This window comes from Camelus ferus, chromosome 20 (assembly GCF_009834535.1).
Source record: "Camelus ferus isolate YT-003-E chromosome 20, BCGSAC_Cfer_1.0, whole genome shotgun sequence".
Classification (NCBI taxonomy): Eukaryota; Metazoa; Chordata; class Mammalia; order Artiodactyla; family Camelidae; genus Camelus; species Camelus ferus.
Window position 1 is genome coordinate 18,008,821 of NC_045715.1, and position 17,777 is coordinate 18,026,597.

Here is a 17,777-nt window from a genome sequence, read left to right on the forward strand (position 1 = left end):
AAGGTGGGGCAGCATAGAAAGTCTTAGAAACATCTAAATCAAATTCAGGGGAAACAGGTCTCAATAGAAAGGAAACATGTTAATGGAAGAACTAGCTAAAAAGCCGGTTTCTGATAGTGATAATAGTAAATTGTAAATAAAAGTATTTATCACCATGTTCTCCCGTTTCAGTTGTTTTCTGGGGTTTTTGTTTCTGTTTTTAACTAAGTAGAAGGAAGAATAATTTCTGATCCGCTTTAGTGGCTAACCTGGGTGTGATTTGATCGTTTCCAATACGAAGCACTGCAGCGATACTGGCTACGAAATTCTTGCCTTTATTACCTCCCTTTAAGCTACGTAACTTTAAACTTTGACATTTATTTTCACGCTATATTTCTACATTTTTGGTATAGTTGGAAACACTGTCTTAGGAATTTTTTCGATTACCGTAGATCGCCTATTTCTTCTCAGTTCTTCCTTTCCCTGTCACTAATCTAGAATCTGGATTCAAAGGCAGAGTGACAGCTTTTCTAGGAGTTGTAAACAGGCCTTGCAAATCGGAGAGATAACCAGTCTATGAAATCTGCCTTTTTGATATTTCAAAATACTGTAGAGAGTGCTATCTAGTTTATATCCTTAACAAACTAATCTGAATTGTTATAAACAACTACAGAACTTTTAAAATAATTTAACTAGATTAAAGTAGCTGGCCTGATTGCTGGAAAACTGTCTCAGGAGATAGCCAATGGGAGGGCACTCCCCCAGTTATCTTTTGCATGCATACCTCTTAACAAATTAACGAATCAGCAGTTGCCGAGTTAAGGCCTCATTTGCATAATACTGCCTACAAATAGGCAGGGTCCTACAAAGCGGACACCATTTTGTCTGTGAAAGAGCAGTAGCCGAAAATGCCTGAACTGGCGAAGTCAGCTCCGGCCCCGAAGAAGGGCTCCAAGAAAGCGGTGACTAAAGCGCAGAAGAAGGACGGCAAGAAGCGCAAGCGCAGCCGCAAAGAGAGCTACTCGGTGTACGTGTACAAGGTGCTGAAGCAGGTCCACCCGGACACCGGCATCTCGTCTAAGGCCATGGGCATCATGAACTCGTTCGTCAACGACATCTTCGAGCGCATCGCGGGCGAGGCGTCACGCCTGGCGCACTACAACAAGCGCTCGACCATCACGTCTCGGGAGATCCAGACGGCCGTGCGCCTGCTGCTTCCCGGGGAGCTGGCCAAGCACGCCGTGTCCGAGGGCACCAAGGCCGTCACCAAGTACACCAGCTCCAAGTAAATGTGTTCATAGGTACAGTCAAACCCAACGGCTCTTTTCAGAGCCACTTCACGTTCACACAGTAGTAGCTGTGCACTAGCAAGTGGTATTTCCTGAAAACTAGGCTTGCAATTACTGTTGCAGGTAGCACTTAAAAATGCAGTTAGAAAGCGAACGGTTCTTGGGGTTCAAACTTGCATATTGTTCTGATTACCGTCCCCTGTACGAGGATTCCCATCAGCATAAGCGAACATGGATCTTAGCACTAACGGCCAGCTCTTCGACTTCTTAGTCACCTTTATGGAACTTACACAGATGCTCTGTAGGCTGGTAGCGAGCTTCGGGAAACTGGTCTGTTTTTGGTAAAATACTACGTTGTAGCGTCAAATAGGTCAGAACAACATTTGAATCTCCCGCTATCCAAAAGCGGAACTTCCTCTCTGATGCTGCGGATCCTCCGCCTGCCCATGTTTTTTTGTGGGATCTATTTCCTTCTCTCTCCCCTAGCCCTTTGCCTAGGGCTTTCGAGTCCTGGCTAAGTATTTTATCTAAGATTCTTTACAAACCTGGTAGATTGGCTGTAGTTCTCCAGTAACGGAAGAGCAGTTATTTTTACTGTCCTTTTAGTCACTTTACTAAATTTTTAAAAAGCTCTTATCACTGGATTTTTAAAAAATTTTTAATACAGTCATCTCCTCACTCCACAGACTTTTTGCAAACCTACAAAACTCACAGAATTTTCAGTGTTCAGCTCACCTGTGTGGTCACATAATATAAAGGTCGGCTCTGAAGCTTTCTAACCACCCTTTTCTGTAACTTGCAGTCTTTTCCGAACCCATCCCCCTCTCCTGCCTCCAGCTCCCCTTTCCCTGCACAGTTCAGAAACCGTGGAGCGATCTTGACAAAAGAGGGACCCACGGCCGGTTCAGAACTCAGAGAGGAAGCACCGTGGAAGTAGGAGATGACTTTTAACTGTTGTGGGCTGAGCTCTTGAGATTTGGAAGCCTACGGTTTGTGACCACATAATGCCCAAGAGACTAAATCCTGGGAAATAGAGTCGGGCGCTTCCCTCATTTCTCCGGAAACTTCAAGGTAGGGACTTCCTTCAGGAAGTTAGGTGGAAAAGGTTCGGTGGCTTGCATCACCCATAAATGGAAATATCAAACCCACCCAAGAATGGCTACCACTGTCCTTAAACATTCCTAACCAGCCTCCTGGACCAGTCTATCTGGTCTCCCATTTATTGTCTCAAAAACATAAATAAAATAAGCATAAAGACACAAACAAGTCTTTATTTTTCAGGTTCCCAAATTACAACAGAATTTCAACTTTTCTCATCACCTTGATTTTAGTTTGAGGTAATACTGACACTCCTTCATCCATAGCGAATTTCGTTTTCATGCCAAATTCGCCATGTTTTTTTGGCTTTGTATCTTTCCTTCACAGCCATTGGATGGTTCCGAACTTGACAAAACTAGAAATTCTGTGCTATTGCCACAGGCCCTTCATTGTCCAGCCCTCACCTAACTTTCCAAGCCAACCTCAGAGGACTTTTTCTTTTGTTTTTGTTCATTTCTTATTTTTTGGTTTGGGTTTTTTTGGTTTCTTTTTTCTCCACCTCTACAGTTTTTCAACTACCAAGGCCTGGCTGCCTGCTTGTATTCACTGTGGGATGGCAGCAGCAGCTGATTTGATGACTTCAGCGCTCTTCATTTATTGATATGGCTTGCATTATTTTTCATTCAGAGATGTGTAAGTTTGCAATTCAGAGGCAAAAGGGGACTGGACTTAAAAATTTTGAAAATTTTTAAAATAATTTAATGTCAGCATGGCATGAAAATAGGTTTCAAGAAAGACTTTTTCAAACTGGTGTGATGCCTAGTAGGCTGAGAACAAGAGCTTTGGACACAGAAAATGGAGAGCACTGGGAACTCAGGTTACAGATACTAAAGGGCAACCCACACACCATCTGGACACCTTCAGGGCTCATGATTATTACCTCTTCCGTGGGGAAAAACCTCCACTTAGAGCTGAGCCCAAAGTGTGAGAATTATGTTGATACCCTTTCTCTTGTGCCACTGTATCTCATTGATGCAGACATCTGCCCAAATAGGGCAGATTTGTTTGCCTTGAAGTTGGGAAAACTGACAAAAGAAAAAGGCCTGAGTGTTCAGCATTTCCCTAAGCATGGTCAACAAAAAAGTTTCAAGAGATTTTAATTTGTTTAAATTACCTGAAATTGTTTTGTTATGTTTGCATCCAAAAAACTTTCATTAATACACTTGCTACTTAAGAATATATGTAAACATGTTTCTTTAAACACGTACATAAACCCATTATCCTATGTTGTCACACTCAGTCCTCACGAAAACATGAAGTTTCTCCTACATTATAGATAAGGGAACAGTGGTTAGTAACTTGCCACAGATCACAAAGAAAATGGCAGTTCAGAATTTCAACTGTATGTCTTCATGGTTCAAAAATGCCCGTTTCTTTTCTCTGAGCCTCTTTCATGTCATGAGAAATAAGAACACTAATAATAATAACAATCGTCAAAACACAGCATTTTCGAGGGCATGTACTGGCCAAAATGCTTAAAAACATTTAATGTTATTTACCCCCTAACCTATCAGAGAGGATCTACTGTTATCTCCAGTTTACAGATGAGTAAGTATGCACAGAGAGGTTAAGTGACTTAACCAAAGACACAAAGAGTACAAACTACCTTCTGTACAAGTTTTCCGGTTCCTTTTTATCTTTGAAGAGGGATATTGGGACTGTTTCTTGTAAACAGAACAAATGATTTACTCAGTGACACTGACTACTAAATATTTAGACCCTACTATATATTTACCAAGAATAGCAATGGAAGGTAAGTTCAAAGAAAGCCTTAAGAAACAGTTCACGGACTTCTGCCTTAAACAGCCTAAAAATAAACTCCCCACTATTTTTATTTACTCCTAAATCTTATGAGATACAGTTTGGGCCTTAACGCCTCTGAGAATCAAAATGGGTTATCTTTCTTGCATTCTAGTTACAGTGTAAAGGACTCATCTCACTTGTCAAGAATATATAGATCTATTGCACACAGTGAATAAATACATGTGCCAAATTTACTGCTGTTTGATGTGTTCTTTATGCATTTGGTCTGCCCTTTTCTCTGTAGCCCTAAATTTTGGATTTCTACCTCAGACTCTAAAATCCTAGACTCCAAGTTGTTCACAGGAATCCATGGAGCCCTGGGAATTACTTGAATGAGCTCCATGAAATACGTTTTATACACACACACACACATATAAGTATATGCACACACAGATCCTCAAAGGAACTTATGATCCACATACTGTTAAAAACTCCTAAGGGGAGACAGTACTTTGAAATATCCAGATTACAACTGCTTAAGGCATGTGGATATTCCACATCCCTAACAGGTAACGAGCCCTTATTCTGTGTTCTAGCATGGAACACCATGGAAAGAGTTGAAAAAAATGAGTTGAAAAAAACATACTTGGTATGGTAAACTTTAGTTCTTATAATAGAGGCTCAACAGTAAATTAGCTTAAAGACAGTTAAGTCTTGTCACTTGGAACAGATCCACTGTGATCAGTCCAGCTCTGTGGTGCAGCACTGCTCCTCCTGATCGGGATCTGTTGTTCCTTCCATCATTGTTCTGCCATCCCTAGCGCCTGAAGTTCTCTACTGGACCAGACAGTATCAACACCTTCATAGAAGGCAGCAAGAAAGATGAAGGCTCGAAAGCCTGGGAATGTCTTCTACTTATGCTTATTAGGGAGCAGGTAGCCACGTGCTCACCCCTGCTCTCAGATAAGCCAGAAATATTGCTTCAGGCCCGGGAGTTATCTGTCCAGGTATTCCTTTTCTTACAACAAAGAGAACAAGTTTTAGTTGAAAAAATGCCAGTTGTACTACAATAACCTAAGATTTTTTTCACAGAATAAAACCCATTCTGAGGACACTAAAGAATACAGTGGCAGGCTGACAGTCCTGAGAGATTGTAGACAGTTTACAACAGGTAACAAGAAACGGGTAATGCACTTGAGAACTGCTTGTTTTGCCTCATTTTCTGCTGTGAAGGGAACAAGACTGGAAATCATGAAAACCTGGGTTTGAAAGGCTCACTCCAGCCTTTTTGTCAGGGTATGTGGCACGCAACCAGTTTATTAGAGTATTTCAAAATTGACTGTAGTTAAGTCTGTTACTCAAGATAGAACCAAAATAACTTGGTAAACATAAACCGGCATACTTATACCAGACATAGATGCATCAATAGGTTCTTTTTGATTGTAAAACAGTAGCTCTGGATGAATGGGAAAAATAAGTCAGCCTGTCTCCATTCCACTTTTAAACAAGAGGAGACCTCACACTTTTCTCTGGTAGAACTTGACTGTCTTCAGCATTACCAGTCCTCCCCTTTCTCAGGTCCTCTTTATCATGTGACTTTTAACAGGTTTTTTTCAATATCCTTAGCTGAAGAGTGTCTACATTAGTTCTTTTTCCCGATCTTCTACCACCAGACTTGACCTCGTCTTCCATAAAACTTCCCAGCTGGGTTTCGCTAACAGTTGTGCAAAATAGTTTTATCACCATAGATTAGCCTTCTTGCTCTAAAGATAATACATCGCACATACGCCAAACCGACTATAGATTAAGTGCAAACCTGCTAAGGCCTGAAACATACGTAAATCACGTTTAAGTTTGCAGGTTGTCGACAGTACTTACCTGTTTAAATACCTTCTTATAAAACTAAAACAAAGCGTTAACTCTTTTAAGTGAGCGGATAGGTGGCCCTGAAAAGGGCCTTTGGTTTTGCCGTGCGAAGCGGGGCGATTGGTAGTTTAGCCGCCGAAGCCATAGAGGGTGCGTCCCTGACGCTTGAGCGCGTAGACCACGTCCATGGCCGTGACCGTCTTGCGCTTGGCGTGCTCGGTGTAGGTGACGGCGTCGCGGATCACGTTCTCCAGGAACACCTTCAGCACCCCGCGGGTCTCCTCGTAGATGAGACCAGAGATACGCTTAACACCACCACGACGAGCAAGACGCCGGATCGCGGGCTTAGTAATACCCTGAATGTTATCACGCAACACCTTGCGGTGGCGTTTAGCGCCTCCTTTTCCAAGACCCTTTCCGCCTTTACCACGTCCAGACATGGCGAAACCACAGCTATCAACCTCCGAGTGTAGTACTCTCAGCAGCGCCACTAAGAGCTTTTATAGTAGCCTGACGGACCTGTTTGAAAACAGCAAAAGCAGGGGCGGGAACCACAGTCGGTCCAGCCCTTCGTTTATTTGTCCCTTGCTCAGAGCCGTAGTGACTAGGCGGGGCGCCTAAAGCGACAATGGATCCTGGAAGTGAAATTTAATCAAGGTTCCTATACGTGGATTCGTGTTTTTGTGTATTCATACAATACGTGAAGCCATTAAATAGGGCAATAATTCATAGACTTTCCATAAAGAAACCCGATGCTTGTTCTTCAGATTTCCCAGAATATGAAATAGTTAATACAAGCTATTGTCCCCAAAACTCTTTAAACACGGTTTTAAAGAAATCCTATATTTATTGTTTAATTTTCCATTAGTTTTATCCACGTGTGGTTGTTCCGTTATCTAAGCAGAGCTCTTTATCACACTGTCTGGATAACCCTACTGAGGAAGCTGAGAATATAAAGTTAAACGTTTGAGAGATCAAGTAACGTTAAAAGTCACTGAGGGCTACATTGGAGATTTATAAATATGTATATCCCAAAGTGATAAGAACCTTGCTCTACTGGAAGTCTAAGATTTATGGTTTGATTGTGTATTTAATTATGGACAGGTTTTATCTGGCACTGTATCTGTCACCACATTCTATTTCTCCAACCACTTGGCATTACAGTGACCAGTCAAGTTCTGGAGATAGCCTGCTCCACATACTAGCCTGTGACTTTGGGCAATCTATACTTTTTTTTTTTTCTTCTTTTTTTCATTTTAAATGTGCACAAAGATGTTGGGTGATGGTATAGCTCAATTGGTAGTGTGCATGCTTAGCATATACAAGGTCCTAGGTTCAATCCCCAGCACCTCCTCTAAAAATTAGTACATTAAATGTAACTAACCCTCCCTCTCCAAAAGATGTATAGGAAGGTATAAATTACAGAGCACTTAAATTTAAGAGATAATCCAAAATTTTTAAAATAATATCAGGAAATAAGCAATTACTCAACAACATTTATTATGAAATATTGTACTACTGTGGCTGCTCTCAACTCCTCCCTTCAGTACTCACCCCTCTAAAGTGAGGAGCCTAAGCAAGTGTTTAATTTGCAAAACGCTTGTTTTGTGAACTCCTCAAAATAATAAATACATAAAGATTTAATTTCTCATTATTTCCCTTGAGGTTCAGCCGACTTTGGATAGATTTTGCTTTTTACTCCATGGTAAGGAGGACCCTGTTCATCAAAGCTCTTCCATGAGTTTACAGTGCATGGAAACAAATTCTACAATGGAGTTGTTAACCTGGGATATATAGATGGGCTCAGAGCATCTGGAAACTTACATAGAACAAAAATTCCATCTTTATTTTTACTATACTCCAATTGGATCTTAGTGTTTCCTCCTCTTGTGAAAATGTAGTCAACAAATAGGGTGATTGGCAGGACCCATGCTCTGTTCTATTACGTTGTAATCACAGCTGTCAATGTCTCAAAATATTGTTTAAATATATTACTCTTCCTAAAATGTGGTGATTTATGGTCATATGGGTAATCTTATTATTTAACATATTAATAAAGAAGCACATGTTAATACTTCACTAATTTGGATTTTTGTTAAATTTGACGATGGTATTTTTATATAACTGTTTTCCTTTATAATCCTGTGTATATTATTTTAAGCATTGAAAAGCATTATTCTGGGAAGGAGTTCATAAACTTTATCACACATACAAAGAAGTCCATGGTACAAAAATGGTTAAGAATCCCTCTTCTCCAGGATCTTGAAAGTCTGGAAAGATGCTGGGTTTCAAAAACGTGCAGAGAGAAACATTGGGAAATTCCATGAATGCTGGAATGAAACTGACATATTAGTAAAAGTACTCTGATAGAGCTAAGGGTAAATGGAAACAATTTTCTCCACTTATGAATAGTAAGAGGTCATTTCCTCTTCCTCTTAGAGAGTTTTCTTGGAGAAATAGTGAGTCTGAGTTTTCACTCTTCCCTTAGGAATACAGTGACATTTTTCTAGGGATTAAGCCCAGTCTCCAGTTTTTACAATGGAAAGAAATCTCCTAGGTTGTGAGGCGAATAACCTCTAGATATGTAAAAATATACATCTGTTATTAGCTTAGGAGTCTTTCACAACATACACATGAGAGGTGAACATGTCAAGGTGAATGGGGCGATACCATGAAGATTCTCTACACTTAGATGCCTAAGAGATAACTCTTCCTTTGTGTTGCTGCAGAAAACCAACTATAATGAGTTAAGGTCATTTTTAGCTTAGGAATGCATGAATCAATAACATGTAAATATACACTCCAAGTAAAAATGTTTATATTGAACTGATTTCTCCTCTCATATCATCCATTTCAATTGCTCTTAATTTTTAATTTTTATTAATGTTCATTAATGTTTTGATGTTTAACTTGAATGTACTGCATGAAGTGATCAGTCATTTGTTGATTTTGATGGGACCAAAGAGGAGTATTAAACCCTTACCTCTTGGGCTTTGTTCTGTCCATTCCCAGCATTTCTGTTTTCCATAGTCCTAGGGAAACATGCTTCAAAATAAACATAATATTTTTTTAAAAAAAAACATAGCTTCAGAGTGAAAAAAAAATGACTTTCTACCATCAGTCTATTTCCCACTGAATATAAATCATAAGCTATAATGCTTCCTATAAACTTATATCCTTGCTTAAGTAAGAAATGTAGTAGTGAATATAAAACATACTTGCTTTTAAATTTCTCTCTCTTAAAGAAATTCTGTATAAGCATGTGTGAAAGTGTTGTACATGTGTATATTCCTTAATTCTGTTACTTGAAAGCTTTGGTAAAGTTTACCTTCCTGAACAATGACAGACCTCTGTACACAAGAGCTGGTGAATATTTTAATAACTGATCCTCCCTGATAAAGTCAATGTAAATAAAAGAATTTTTTAAACCCATAAAGGGGCCCAACTCTCATTTACATCTTTACCTGGAAGTCCTCTGCCATCAGCTATTGCAAAACAGGCCCAACCAATATGTCAAAAGCATCATTGATCGTTGCTTTTGACATTTTCCTAAACAAATTTTGAAAGATTGAAGCTCCCCAGTTAACTAACACTCGAAATACTCACAAGGAGCTATGATAAAGCTTTTTCAGACAAAACAATAACCTGTCTTATCAGAAATTGCTGTTATTCCAAGGATCCTTTACTATAGCTGTTGTAGAGAAATCCTGAAACAGCCTGTGTTATTTCTCCTCATATGAAGCATATTTTGGGGGTAAATCTCAATGAGAACCAAGCAGTTGTTGAACGGATGGAAATCCAAGAATGTGTAGAATGTCACTGGAAAGCAAGCTATTGAAAACACAAAGGGAAGAATTTCTATTTTAAATGAAAATCAAAAAGTTGCCTTCCTGACCTGTGAATCTCTAGGAATGTCAGGGGCTTTTGAAAAAGGCTGGGACCGACGTGATAAACACTGGAGGAAGAAACTACGAAGGTCTCAAACCTTGAGCTGTCCTGTTTCATGATAGAATATAAGTGGCGTGATTCCTAAGCAGGAAATTTTAATATTTTGGCTTTCCTGAATTGTAACAAACACAACTCAGGGGCAGAGCTTAGACTAAGTTGCTGTCAAGCTGGAAGTCAGCTGGGAACCAATCAGAGGGCAGTGGCTCTGTGTTTATATATACACACACTCCCGGACCAGGCTACTCAACTCTTGAGACTGTATTTCCTTTTTTATTACTACTTTTGACCAACAATAATGTCTGAGACCGTACTTGCCGCACTTCTTGCTCCTCCTGCAGAAAAGACTCCTGTGAAGAAAAAAGCTCGTAAATCCATCGTTGCCACGAAGCGCAAGGCCTCCGGGCCCCCGGTGTCGGAGCTGATCACCAAGACTGTCGCCGCTTCCAAGGAGCGCAGTAGCGTGTCCCTGGCTGCGCTCAAGAAGGCACTCGCGGCCGCCGGCTACGATGTAGAGAACAACAGCCGCATCAAGTTAGGACTTAAGAGCTTGGTGACCAAAGGCACCCTGGTGCTGACCGAGGGTACTGGCGTCTCGGGTTCATTTAAGCTCAACAAGAAGACAGCCAACGGGGAGGCTAAGCCTAAGGTTAAGGAAGCGGGAGCAGCCAAACAACGCTGCTGGGGCAGCTAAGAAGCCCAAGAAGGCGACGGGCGCGGCTACCCCGAAAAAAAGCACTAGTAAGTTCCCCAAGAAGGTGAAGAAGGCAGTAACGACTTCCAGGGCCAAGAAAGTGGCCAAGAGCCCGAAAAAGCTGAAAACAGCCAAACCAAAGAAGGTGGCTAAAAGCCCAGCCAAGGCCAAAGCTCACAAGCCCAAGGTAGCCAAGCCTAAAGCAGGCAAGCCAAAAAAGGCGGCCCAAAAAAAGTAAGAAAATTAAAACTAGCTGAGTACCTTAAAGGCTTTTTTCAGAGCCACCTAAAGAGCTCAGGAAATGAGCTGTTGCACTCTAGAAGGGGGCGTGGCTGTGAGAAGGTCGCCAGTGAGGGGCGGGCCTTGAAGAATGGCCTGAGAAATGGGTCTTACGCAGCGCCTGCACCGAAATGGGTAGGCGCTTTTTTTAGAATCTGTCTTATCGGGGATAGAAGGACGGGGAAATCGGTTTGGACATTAAAGTTTACCTTGTCTCCGATTCTGGAGCCCTGAGAAAAAGTGTTCAGTGGGCAAGTAGCAGTTGGCTTTACGGAAAAGGAAAGATTTGGGGACAAAAGTGCTGTCGCTTTCGCCGTTTCCCAAGCACTATAATCTGTCGATGTTAGATGTGTTACTTAACTACTTACTCGGAGTAGAAAAGAGGAACCACCGTACTCATTTCTCAAACAATGGGTTTTGTGGTTTTGTTGTTGTTGTTGTTGTTGTTGTTGTTTTTTACAAGCAACAGAAGTTCCCGGGACTTTTGATTAGGGAATGTGAGCTTTAAGAGGATGACAAAGGCCAGAGGTGGTGGTTGCGGAAGGTCAACTGCTCAGGGCCAGGGACGATGCGCTTATCAAACAGCCTGCCCACCCACCCCAGCTGTATATCACATGACCCCTAGGTGCAGGGACCGAGACCAAATGTAGGAAATTTTCCAAGGGAACAGAGAAATTGCCTCCGGCCACATGGAAAACTAAGCTGTTATTTAAACGTCCCTGCTTGCCATGAAACAAACAGTGCAATTGCTTGAAAAGCCTATTTATACTAGCTATGGGTATACTAGCAATACTAGCCTACTCTATGCCCTCTGATTGGGTAAAGCAAAGAAAAGAAATAGCCAATGAAAAGGTAGACCTGAAGAATTATTTACATTCCTCATTTGTGACGCTACAGTAAAATTAATCCAATCACGAGCGAAATCTTACTAACCTTATTTGAATACCACATCTATAAATATATGGGTCATCGTGGCGGATGATTATTTCTCCAGGGGTTGGCGTTGATAGTGTTAACTTTTAACGCCAGAATGCCTGAACCGGCTAAGTCCGCTCAGGCCCCGAAAAAGGGCTCCAAGAAGGCGGTGACCAAGGCTCAGAAGAAGGACGGGAAGAAGCGCAAGCGGATCCGTAAGGAGAGCTACTCGGTGTACGTGTACAAGGTGCTGAAGCAGGTCCACCCGGACACCGGCATCTCGTCCAAGGCCATGGGAATCATGAACTCGTTCGTCAACGACATTTTCGACCGCATCGCGGGCGAGGCATCGCGCCTGGCGCATTACAACAAGCGCTCGACCATCACGTCCCGGGAGATCCAGACGGCCGTGCGCCTGCTGCTTCCCGGGGAGCTGGCCAAGCACGCCGTGTCCGAGGGCACCAAGGCCGTCACCAAGTACACCAGCTCCAAATAAACTTCCCAAGTAAGCGTTTTTACACCTAATCTCAAAGGCTCTTTTAAGAACCGTATATGTTTTTATTAAGTGAGTTGTAATTCTTTTATTCCAATGGGCGACTTTTCAGATTTGTCCTGCCAAATTTAAAGCTCTGCCACCATTGTTTAATTTGCTAATGTACCTGCGTAGGAAATGCTTGTAGGAAACCTAGCCAATGTGTGCCATAAACTGCGCGCTCACTATAAGCAAGTACAGTTACATAAAACCATGAATTATGTAGTATCACATAGCCAGATATTAATTAACTTGCACTGAAAATGCCATTTCAAGTGTACAGCTTTCCTTTCCGTGTATAGGTCTGCATGTTGATCCTGCCATTGATCCGGGATTTGGCGATCAACTCATTCTGCTTAGAATTTTTCTTTTCCGTTTTTCTTTTTTTAAGCGTATAGACATTGTTTGTGAAAAAAAGGCTAAAGACTGTGAAGTTTCACAGAAATAATTATAAAGGGTTTTCTGGTTTGCTTTCTTGAAAATTGGTCCGATTTCCTCTTGAGGCTCTGAACAGCGGGTGGGGGAGGTGGGGAAGGAGCCTGTGCTCCATCCTAAAGACACCGAGGGATAAGAACGGGAAGCCTTCTTTGACACGACTTCCAGTCAATCATATCAGTTACTTTACCTTCATTCTCTGAAAGTCCTATTCAATTCATAGTCCTTCTTCGGTAGCATTCAGATTTAAGGTCCTCAGGGTTACAAGACAGAAACCCACTCCTCAATCCGTTAAGATGTCTTGACTCAGGACTGACGCCCCCTTTACAGCACCGTTTCCTCTTTCCCGGATGTCCCCGAGCATTGAGGGAGGAGAGGAAGTAGAAAGGGAAGAAAAGCCCCTTCTGGCTGGATGTGGTTTTGCTGCACGATGTAGCATAGCTTTAAGGGTGTTCGCTGCTGGAACAGATTTGTGGGGAAGTTAAATCTCTGGAATCTCGAAAAAGGGGCTGGGAGGGAGTGGCCTGGAGGAAAGGAATCAGTGGTCAGAGGTCACCAAGAAAACTGCAAAGTAGATGAGGCTGGAAAGGGAGGCAAGTGCTGGTTGAGGTGGAGAGTTTAGAAAGGGGGTGTTGTTGTCTAAGAGAGGAATGAATTTAGAAACCCTAGGGTTTGGGAGAAGGTGAGAACCCTAAACAGGTGCTCTGGATCACGGGGATAGATTTTCCATAATAGGGCAAGTGGGTACTTGGATGGACAATTAAAATCCAAAATAATACTTAAATTTACAAAACACTGTGAAGAGCCACTATGAAATAAGGAACTCTCATTCCCAGGTGCTTGACCCAGGGAAACCTCAAGCACCACAGCTAGCTTTCACCCAAACCTGAGCTTTGATTTTTAGAGTGTTATGTGAAGCCTGTCCGTGGTGGGGAGCATGATAAGGACTCTTTCCCACTGAAGCTGAGACACTAGACCAAAATGAACTAGAAATAAACACACACTCACCACAAATGATTGCAAAATCTGCCCTACCCTTGGTGCTGAACAAGTAGATTCCACCACTGAGAATTTGGCCTATAAGCCAGCCTTCACACTTAACTTGTTTCAGCATTAATACCACAGGGATTCAAAACACCTAGGCTGAGAATTTAATTTAGAGATAACCCCGACTGGTTTGGCGCCCCTGAGCACCTGATAAAAGCAAATACAAGTCCTCTCTTGAATAAGTTTCATTTTAGGTCTCAATCAATCTCCACAGATAAATATACAAGAAAATGAAAGCAGTTTCACAACCAAAATTAACCAAACACATCATGAAACAAGTAACCTTGACCAAGAGCAATGAACTATGATAAAAAAAAAGCTAACATGAAAATTTATTTAAAATACAGATATTGAAACTGATGACTGAGTAATAGGAAAAAAATGTTTAAAGTGTAAGTTAACAATTAAGAGTTAGCAGAAAATAAAAGAAGAAACTAAAGAATTGAGTCATGAAAGTGTATAAGGAGATTCTTGATGTGTGCCTAAAAGCCCTAGTAAATTGTACCATGGAAATACCTTTTTTTTAAAATAAGTCATTGAAAGAGTATAAGTTAATTCATTTAATAGATAGTCATTGACTATCTCTGGCTTCGTCATCTGCATGGTCACTGGAGATTCAGGGAAATAATGGTCGTCTTTGACCGGAAGCCCTCAGTTTTGTAAGGCTGTCAAGGAAGCTTACAATTAACTACTTTCATTTTCCTTTATCTTTCACTAAGAACCAAAAAAGTGTTTATCACTCCTTGCAAACCTACAGGCGGGTAAACAGACTTGGGCTCCTATGGGAACTACCATATTCATGCAATTGAGGCAAAAAAAAATCATCTCAATTTTTGAGTAATAAACAATATACAGTAATATTAATACTATTGTGACACAGTGCAAATCTAAGGAACAGTCCATAGGACTACACTCATATCTGACACCAACCGCAGGGTTCAGAGTTCTCTCCAAAGCCACCCTTGGATTAGATAATTTAATAGAAGGACTCACAGAACTCACCAAAAGCTATTATACTCAACATTAGGGTTTATTATACTAAAGGACACAAAGCAAAGTCAGCAAAGGGAAGAGACACATGAAGTAGAGTCTAGTCTTTTCCCAGTGGAGTCATGGAGCACTAACAACACCTCCCTGCAACAATGTGTGACAGCACAATGCATATCACCAACTAGGGAAACTTACCTAAGCCTTGGTGTCCAGACTTCTGTTACGTCTTTCACATAATCAACCACTTGAACGGCAGCACAGGGAAATAACATACAAGATCTTCTGGTAGCTCACAGTGGAAAAAAAAAAAAATGTGACAATGAATATATGTATGTTCATGTATAACTGAAAAATTGTGCTCTACACTGGAATTTGACACAAAATTGTAAAATGATTATAGCTCAATAAAAAAGTTTAAAAAAAACCCAAAACAACAAAAAACACCTGAATGGCTGATCTTTAGTCTCCAGTTCCTCTGGAGGTAGTGCAGATACAGCATGGCCTAAAGCCCACAACATGAATAATATTATTCCACTAGTCCATTAGACTATTAGACCTATGATCCTATTAGCTCAAGGCCTCCTGGTAAACAAAGATATTCTTAACATGTATTCCAAGGGCCTACAAGTTACCTTCCAGCAAAGGGCAAAGGCTAAACCTCTTTCAATAAGGTTAATTCTGAATGCAATCATAAGAAACTATATAAGAAAGACTTTATTTTTCCAATTTTGAACTATATATCTATCAGTGACCATAACTTGAGTTCTACAACTATTTGCTTTTTTATGATTGTTTTATCACATAGTTTTGTATATTTAGGTCACCTGTGGACCCAGAGATTGAGATTTCTGATGGAAGACAATTTTTCATACTTTATTCAGATGAACAGCATCAGCAGTCTTCTTGATTTGTACTCCTAACTGCCCTCCAAACCCTAGGTGCAGGAAAAGAAGACTTAGGAAAGGTGAAGGTCTACATTGCGGGAATGTAGGTGTTCTTCACCTTCATGTTGGTGGCATGGGCATTTAGTGCTACATAGAAGAAAAAACTCAGTTTCTTGACATGAAAACAGCACTTGACTTTCCCTTTCATAAACGATGAAATCTGCTGCCATGCACAGAGAACAGGAATTGTAGAAAAATAAAGGAGTTATGCTTTAGGATTTTATTTTAAGTTTTTAACAGTGAATGTTAAGTTGTGTTTTATAAATACAAGACAATATACATATCCAGCCAAATTATGGCTGTTTTTTAGGAAAGAAGGAGGAGGATCATGGGACAAAAAGAAAGGTGAGACAAATTGAGGAGGACTCAGAAAAAGATTGGAAGAAGCAAACTGCTACTACAGAAGGGAGAGGAAGGGCCTGGAGACCAAAGAGAAGCCTATAGCGGACTGTGATGGGAGAGGCAGGAAGAATAAAGAGGAAGATGGCTGGATTGACCTTATGATGTATTTAGTATTTTCGCCATGTATAAGACAAATCTGCTCCACGTTTCTTGGATTTTGAGTTGAATAGATTGATTAAAATGATATATCTGGGAGATGTTTTCTGACCAGTAGATGTAAAATGGTACCTCTCTCTTCCCGTTTTTAACTTGCTCTATTAATTGTTCTTCATTATACTTAGAACTAATTGACATAAGTTTGTTTATTTTTTGTTTCCCCTTCCCATTCTCAAGACTGTTAAGCTCCATTGGGGCAGGGTTAGTCTTTTTTTTGCCACTGAGTCCCTAATGCTTTGGCTGTTTCAGACACAGACTACGCTCTCAGTAAATATTTGCAGCACGATGTAATCAATTAATTGAAATACACATAAGTCTGTAATAATAAAGATAGAGCGCAGGGCTGATTGTTGAAAATATTCAATTGAATGAGTGACTCAGCCTTTCTGGGTCTCACTTTCTTCATCTATACAAGGAGAATAAAAATCATACACTACTTCTTAGAGTTATTTTAAGGACTGAGATAATTTGTTTAAGAAGCGTAGGGTATATAGCTTAGTGGTAGAGTGGGTTCAACTCCCAGTATGTCTATTAAATATATAAATAAATAATTACGCCCTCAAAAGTTAGGAAGAAAAAATTTTTTTTAAGTTTAAAAGAATTATAACCTTTTTTTTAAAGAAGGGATCATTTGTGTAAAGCTAAAGCTCTTTAAAAAGTTATGGACATTTTGTAGGCACTTGGAAATTGTTATCTTTTCCTTAGTCACTGAATTAAAACGAAAATCAGAGAAGCTGATTCTCTTCAGATGAAAAACTAAAGGGAAACAATATAAGCTTTTGATCTATTTGAATTCCACCCCAAGTGGGGTAGTTGGGGAATTTGGAACAAAGATCACATTATTCAGGAATATCTCTTGACTCAATATAATTTAAGTCATTATCTGTTCATGTTAGTAATGACTAAAATGTGCGTAACACTGGAGCGGAGATTCGTTGTAGCACATTATACAAGCATATGTAAACAGACCCCTCTTCATTGTGTAGCAGATATTAATGCTGATGGCAAAATGGCACCTAACATATAAACTTTTTAAATTACTTCAGTCAGGGCAGCAATATAAGTGCAAAGAACTGAATGCCAGCAGAAAGTGAAAATGAGAATCTGGCTGAGAAGTTATGAAGTATGATGTCCAGTCTGCCTGAGATGATTGATTAGTCTGTATATCCCACCGAAATCCTATCCATCTGATTTACTGCACACTGATTTATGAAAAGGTGATCATTACCTGAGTGGAAGAGCATAAACAAGGTGTTTTAGCTTTTTCATTGTATTTATATTTGAATTAAAGAAATAGAATTTACTTCTGTAACAGGCCTAATTACAGGAATTCATTACTTACTGTGGACTACCTACCTTTGCTGGGGAAAGCCTGAATGAAAGGATGGCAAAATATCTGTATGTAAATGAGATGCTATAATTAATAAAATCTGTGGATAATTGGAATGCCTCATTCATTGTTG

At 40.4% G+C, this 17,777-nt stretch overlaps 4 protein-coding genes across 6 annotated transcripts; 3 read left to right on the forward strand and 1 right to left on the reverse strand.

The window, feature by feature from the left end:
• The first annotated feature begins 755 nt into the window (after nt 1-755).
• Nucleotides 756-1,298, forward strand: LOC102511140 (histone H2B type 1-L). Its single transcript, XM_006195466.3, has one exon. It carries the CDS (start codon nt 888-890, stop codon nt 1,266-1,268), a length of 381 nt encoding a protein of 126 aa, XP_006195528.1. The 5' UTR covers nt 756-887; the 3' UTR covers nt 1,269-1,298.
• Nucleotides 1,299-4,692: 3,394 nt separating this feature from the next.
• Nucleotides 4,693-6,481, reverse strand: LOC102510912 (histone H4). The gene has a single exon (XM_032463426.1). The coding sequence runs from the start codon at nt 6,413-6,415 to the stop codon at nt 6,104-6,106; it is 312 nt and encodes a 103-aa protein (XP_032319317.1). The 5' UTR covers nt 6,416-6,481; the 3' UTR covers nt 4,693-6,103.
• A 2,655-nt stretch (nt 6,482-9,136) lies between these two features.
• On the forward strand, nt 9,137-10,902 carry LOC116658352 (histone H1.3-like). The gene is given in 2 exon segments (XM_032463398.1): nt 9,137-10,583; nt 10,585-10,902. Coding segments are annotated over 2 exon segments (633 nt in total). The 5' UTR covers nt 9,137-10,218; the 3' UTR covers nt 10,853-10,902.
• Nucleotides 10,903-11,027: 125 nt separating this feature from the next.
• Nucleotides 11,028-17,760, forward strand: LOC102523577 (histone H2B type 1-C/E/F/G/I). 3 transcript variants are annotated; one of them, XM_032463420.1, is made up of 2 exons: nt 11,028-12,313; nt 16,045-17,760. In XM_032463420.1, the coding sequence occupies exon 1, from the start codon at nt 11,924-11,926 to the stop codon at nt 12,302-12,304; it is 381 nt and encodes a 126-aa protein (XP_032319311.1). In that variant the 5' UTR covers nt 11,028-11,923; the 3' UTR covers nt 12,305-12,313; nt 16,045-17,760. The 3 variants fall into 3 exon arrangements, with proteins under 3 accessions (XP_032319311.1, XP_032319309.1, XP_032319310.1); XM_032463418.1 differs by having other exon boundaries at nt 16,067-17,760; XM_032463419.1 differs by lacking the exon at nt 16,045-17,760 and adding an exon at nt 15,632-16,038.
• The last annotated feature ends 17 nt before the right edge of the window (nt 17,761-17,777 follow it).